The 6,000-nt window shown below is 51.7% G+C and overlaps 1 protein-coding gene across 1 annotated transcript in view; it reads left to right on the top strand.

The window, feature by feature from the left end:
- The window catches only part of A2ML1 (alpha-2-macroglobulin like 1), a 29,847-nt gene extending 25,337 nt beyond the window's left edge, over nucleotides 1-4,510 (top strand). The window contains exons 30-36 of the mRNA XM_067530963.1: nucleotides 214-429; nucleotides 732-859; nucleotides 987-1,077; nucleotides 1,684-1,752; nucleotides 2,150-2,252; nucleotides 3,439-3,480; nucleotides 4,011-4,510. Coding sequence (XP_067387064.1) covers nucleotides 214-429; nucleotides 732-859; nucleotides 987-1,077; nucleotides 1,684-1,752; nucleotides 2,150-2,252; nucleotides 3,439-3,479 — 648 coding nt within the window. The 3' untranslated portion in view covers nucleotide 3,480; nucleotides 4,011-4,510. The remainder of the gene's footprint in view (nucleotides 1-213; nucleotides 430-731; nucleotides 860-986; nucleotides 1,078-1,683; nucleotides 1,753-2,149; nucleotides 2,253-3,438; nucleotides 3,481-4,010) is intronic.
- The last annotated feature ends 1,490 nt before the right edge of the window (nucleotides 4,511-6,000 follow it).

Genomic DNA, 6,000 nt, shown 5'->3' on the forward strand with positions numbered 1-6,000 from the left:
GATCGCCACTGGGGACTGAATCTCTGTGCTAGAGGCTGAGAGTATGAATCCAGTTCTGGTGCCCTGCTGCACTCTGGGGCTTGGGAGCTCGAATTCCTCTGTTAATGCCCTGGGTTGTTCCTGAGCTCTGATGGAGGAGAGCGAGGAATCCCTATGCTGGTGCCCCGAGGGGCAGATCTGCAGTCAGTGGCGTGACTGCCTTTCCTTTCCCAGGACACTGTAGTTGCCCTCCAAGCTCTTGCTAGATACGGAGCGGTGACATTCGTCAGATCCGGAAACGTCTCTGTGACCGTGAAATCCGACAAGACCTTCCAGCAGTCCTTCCTCGTGGAGGCCACCAACCGATTGGTGCTGCAGCAGCAGCCGCTCCTTGACATTCCTGGAAACTACACCATCCGTGCAGCTGGCACAGGCTGTGTGTACGTGCAGGTGAGTGATGGCTCTCTTGGGAGGGAGGCCAGGAGGGTGTCACGGAAGGGGGCAGTGCCTGGCTCAGGGTCATCGGGGAATGGGATACGCAGCCTTTCTCTTCCACTGCATTGTTTCTAATGGAGCCCCAGGCCTGGGGGTGGTGGGGGGTGGGAGGGATTGCCGAAGGGGATATGGATCCTTTCCCTCTAGGGCACCAAGTCAGAGAAGTGTGGTTAGCTCAGGACTCTCCTGGGGGCAGTGGCAAGGATACAGGCTTGTCTGACAGTTAGTTGGGTACTGTCCTGTGTCTCTCCCGTCAGACGGTCCTGAGGTATAATGTGCCTCCCTCGAAGAATGCAGAGGCCTTCACCCTGAGTGTGAAAGCAGGAGAGGTCGAGTGTGAGAAGCGAACACCCCCTCGGTTCCTGTCACTCAGCATCAGCGTCAGGTGAGAGCGGGGCGACAGAGAGAGGAAAGGAATGGAGGGGGCAGGGTGACATGGAGGAGGGCGGAAGGAAAAGGGGCAGCAACATGGGAAAGGGGCAGAGTTAAGACACCCTTCCTTTCACCTCCAGTTATGTGGGGAGCCGTGGCACCTCCAACATGGTCATTATCAAGGCGAAGTTCCTGTCTGGATTCTACCCCGTCCGGGCCACCGACTACTTTGTAAGTCCCGTTCCTTAACCCTGGGCCCATCCTGCCTGGTCCCTAGATACCTGTGTTACACAGGAGCCAGGCGGTGTAGGCAATGGTCTCAGTGCGGGGACTTAGCATTGGCTCTGACACTGGAGTGAAAGTCAGTTCCTGGGGGTACTTTCCATTGCTCCCCGACCCCGTAAAAATTTAAACATTCACACCCGCCACCCTCCAGCTTGTTTCACATTTACTCCTGCTTGGGTGAAGCCAGGTGGGAAGTTATAAAGTTTCTCTTTTAACGACGAGGAAACGCTTCGGATTGCATTTCTGCCGCAGGATGGGTGTGTCCCTGGCCCTGGGTCAGGCAGAGGGACTGGACTGGAGCCGCAGGAAAGACGCTCACTCGCCCACCTGCAGGGAACTTTTACTCACTCCCTTTGGATCACGCTGTACTCGGCACTTTCCTCCCCTGGTCCATGTATCTCATCCGCTCACGTGGGGAAGAGGCGAGCCCAGGGCACGGGGGACACTTTTCACCCCCATCCCCTAGAACATGTCTTCCATGGGGTGAGGCTCTTGCGAGAATGAGCTGGGTGTTGGGTTGTGACCTCTAACGCTGCAGTTCCCCGTCTCCAGCTCCAGCAGCAGTCGTTTGTGAAGAGAGTGGAGATTGGGGCTGAGGATCTCACCATCTACCTTGAGCAGGTCAGTAGCTTTGTAGCTTCCATACTAAGTAACTGACACATACGTTGTAGGACATTCTTGAAAGCCTGAGTTAAAATCTTACCACTTCCTCAATTATGGGTTCTGTCTATATTTAAAAAAGCAAACCAAAAACATCCCTGGTATTCAGCACATTGGTCTCTGCTCCTGTGTCGCTGGTAAGGTAACAGCAGGGGGCACTCCAGGTGCATCAACAGGAAGTTTGTTGACCAGAGCTGTGTCTGGGGAGTCTCAGCACTGGAATAGCAGGGGGCCTGCAAGTCAGGACTGAGGGGCGTTGGCAGAGTTGGAGTGTGGGGCAAGGGGAGCTTCCACGAGGCCTGCCCAAACCAGATCTTGTTGTCTCTCTCAGTCCCTTTATTCTCTTTCTCTCTCCCAGCTGAATAAGGAGACTCAGACATACTCCTTCACCATGAGCCAAGACGTTCCAGTGAAGGATCTGAAGCCAGCAGTGGTCAAAATCTATGATTACTACCAGCCAGGTGGGTTAGGATATGATCTGTCTCAAATTGCTGGCAGTTTTATCAATGAATCGTTGGTTGCAGATTTTGGCTATTTCATTTCAGGTGATTTCACACCCTTTTGAATTTCAGATTTTGTGTGAAATTCAATAAACCAGCTATTCTCCCCTCTCCCCCCCCATTAAAAAAAATGGAAAATGTAAATCTCTTTTTGCTTGAAAAAGATCCATTTCAGGGCAAAAGTATTCAACAAATCACAATGTATTTCTCAGCAGAATGGGTCCAGTTTTGAACAGGTGACAAAATGCAAAGATTCTCACATGTGAAGTAGTTTCACCTCTACTGTGAATATTTCATGCACTTCTAAGGACTATTATTTATTTGTTCCATATGCACTGTAGCGTCCCCTTACAATGAAATCACCTTGCTAGCAAAATGCTTCCTCCTTCCCCGCCCCATATGTGGAATCCCCCTCCAAAATACAAATAAAATAGAAGTACAGCGCAGAAAGCGTGGACAATAAAATTCAGTCCTTGACCGGGAAAGGTTTTCTTTTATAAAAATGTCATTGCTTTAAAGTCCGGTATGTCACAGCTGAGCAGCACTAAAAATGGAAAGGGAAATTCCCGGCTTCTCAGTGGAACCCCACTATACCTTTTGGCTCTAGGAGGTCCTGAGATCTCACAGAGGAAAATCTCTTTAGGTCCTGTTTTGGTTTTTAGTATTTTTTTCTCTCTCTCACCCTCACATGCTCAATTTGGCACAATGTGACTCAAGGTAACTAAGAAACTTTGCTTCCCAGGCAGAAGGATACAAAAAATGGACCCAGTCATACTTTTGAAAATCCTAGGACATTTCAAAAGTAGCTTTGCTGACGTCTGGCACACAGACCGCACCCCACGGCGCTGTTAGGGATAAAGATTTCATCAGCCATCTTTTGAGATGACCCACATGATGCATCCGTCTCAAATCCATGCCAATAAAACCTCTCCGCCACACGAACATTTATTTGCTTATATTTTAAACTCTTAAGTCTCTTCTCTCTGTCACTTCGGTCAACCAGTGGTACAGTCGGAAGATGTTGGAAAGTTCAGCCAGTCAGTGCATGGTTGTGACCTGGGGGAGGATCTTCTGGGGATCGGGCTTCTCTTCATTTCCCCCAGCTTGTGTCTGGCGCTGAAAAATCATTGTCTTTCTTCTGTTACAGATGAGCAGTCGGCAGTGGAGTATACAGATCCGTGCCAGTGAGGTGAGCGGGATGCATGATTTTCATGGCCTAACACGTGCCATTATTGTGCGACTAATACAAGCAGAGGCATGAGGTGAAGAAATGAAGCACTTCCCTCGAAGTCCGTGCTGATCCCCATCCTGGTGGGGGGAAGGGGGCACTGTGTTGCAGGGAGGGGTGTCTCAGTAGGGAAATCCTCTCCCATCTGACCCACCACTGACCTCAGTGCCCCAGAGTGGTGCTAAGGGATGCTGTGGGTGGCTCAGTAGGGATGCTCTCCCCTCTGGGTTAGAACCCAGCCCAGTGCCCCGGTGTGACGCTAGAGGGTGCTGTGCTGCAGGGAGCACTGTCTGGGAGATGAGCGGAGAAAGGGACTGGCTGTGGTCGTTACATTTCCTTTAGTAACACTGCACAAAGGGGTAGGAAAAAGCTGCCCGGTTCCACCCCGGAAGTGGCTGCATTCAGCCCCTGAGTCTATAAAGAGCTCTGAGACCCTTCAGAATGCAAGGCACTAGAGATCTGTATATAAACTTAGGTTTTTTCTCTTTCAGGGGACGCGATAGAGGCACATTGTCCCTGGTGTAATTCCCTGGAATTCCTGATTCTTCCACTGCACTTAACTTCTGAGCCGGGAGGAAAAGAGTCACTATCTACACTGCTCCATGAAGCTCCAGAATGCATCAGTTAAACCTCTCAGCTGTCCAATACGGGGGTGGGGAAGGAAGAGGTTACAGGGTGAACAGAAGAAACCTTCACTCTTCTCTGTATAGAAAAGAGAAGAGAAGGACTGAGAGCCACACTGTGATCAATCTCAAGGGGATACACACAGGGAGCCTGGGGCCGTTCAGAGCTGGGTAGCCCCTTTTAACATTCTCCTAGAGAGAGAGGTGGAGGTTACAAAGAGAGGAATCTGAGGGATGCACTCACAGGGACTATCTGGGGCGGTTAATGTCTGGGTACTGGGCTAGGGAATACCTCTGAGAATTGCACTGAGGTGGGTGCAAGGTTAGTTTGCTAGGAGAGGTCAATCTGACATCATGGGGCTGAATTCATATAATGCATTTACGTATTAAGAGAGTTAATAATAAACTGTAGTTTGGGGTGTCTTTTAGGCATGTGTGTGTCTGGTGTGTACCCCAGTCCTGTTATATCTGTGAGGGCAGCCAGCGCTGGCTGGGATGGAGCTGGGCTCACTCGTTACCCCTGGTCTGCAGTCTCCCCAGAACTGGCTTGTTGCCTTCTTAAATCAAGGCACTGAGACCCACGAACGAAGTATAGGGCTGTGAGCATTATGGATCGTGTCTGCACAGTGTGGGCATGCATACTGGACTGACCAAATCCTGGGCCAGCCTGCACTGGCCTCAGTGTAACGCCTACGATGGATTGCCCGGAGCAACTTCTTCTTTGATTGGTCCACAGTCCTGTGCAGGGATGTGGAAGAGCATCTCCCCTGGCCATGGCTGGGCTGCTTGGTTTGCAGCAGAGGAATCCCTGCTTGTGGTGTTGCTTCTCTGGAGTCTGCTGGAAATTCTCCCCTGAGAACGAAGTGCGATTTCTGGGGTTTCTCAGTTGGGCCAGTGATACCAAGAGGGCAGACGCTTCCTCACTGCTATTGTTCGCTGCTGTACGGCACCCATCACCTTGGTACCTGGATGTCTTGCGGCTCCATGCCAGAAAGTGGCAAAGCAGTGGCAGCTGTGAAACGAAAAATAATAATTCCCTGCTCCGGCACCTTCCTTCTGAGGGTCTCAGAGCCATTTACAGACTCAATTAACAAAGCCTCCCAACCCCCATGTCGGGGAGCAAATGAGGCACCAGCCCCAAGGTTGGAGTGATAGAGAGCTCTGCTGTCTTCAGATGGGACCAGAAGGGAGAGTAGGTTGCTTGCCACACCGGCCTAGAACTGGACAACTGAGCCAGCTCCAGCTGGGAGTTGGCATCCCTGGAGAACCCTGCTGCTGAGGTCGGGCTGGGACACTCGCCAAGGGGCTGGGAGACCTCTGGAGGGGAAGGGGCCCCTTAGCAAAAGTGCAGGGGCACAAATGCCGTCTAGTGGCCACATGGTGCTGGGATTGGGAATTGTCCTCAGTTCAAAAGTTGAGGCCCGCAATGGCAGAAAGACACTGGCCAGCTGCCTCTGGCTTTCTGGGGCCAGGGAGGAGGTAGGAATGGGGAGAGGTAGCTCTGCCGATGTCTGTTTTGTTTTCCTCCCTGCTTCTCTCCCCAAAGGCTCCTGCCTGGGTCTCTTCCTTTTCCTTCTCCATGTCCTCCCGTCTTGACTGCAGGGAAAGAGCAAGAAGCAGAGAAGGAGCAGGAGGGCTCAGGCGACTGCTGCGCTATGGTTCCTGTAGGCAAGCAGAAAAGAGCAGGACAGGACGGTGCCAATTGGGGCTGATGTTCCACAGGAGACTGACAGACTTGTCTTCTGCTTTCTACCGGTGGACCCACAGCTTGGCTCATCGAGGCTGTAGGGTGGGGAGTAGGGCTGAATGGCAAATATCAAACCATTACCTTAGTTCCCAGGGAAATGGCCAGAACCAC

Source organism: Emydura macquarii, unplaced genomic scaffold (assembly GCF_026122565.2).
Source record: "Emydura macquarii macquarii isolate MOO-44397 ecotype Brisbane River unplaced genomic scaffold, CSIRO-AGI_Emac_v2 contig_3122, whole genome shotgun sequence".
NCBI classification, from domain to species: Eukaryota; Metazoa; Chordata; order Testudines; family Chelidae; genus Emydura; species Emydura macquarii.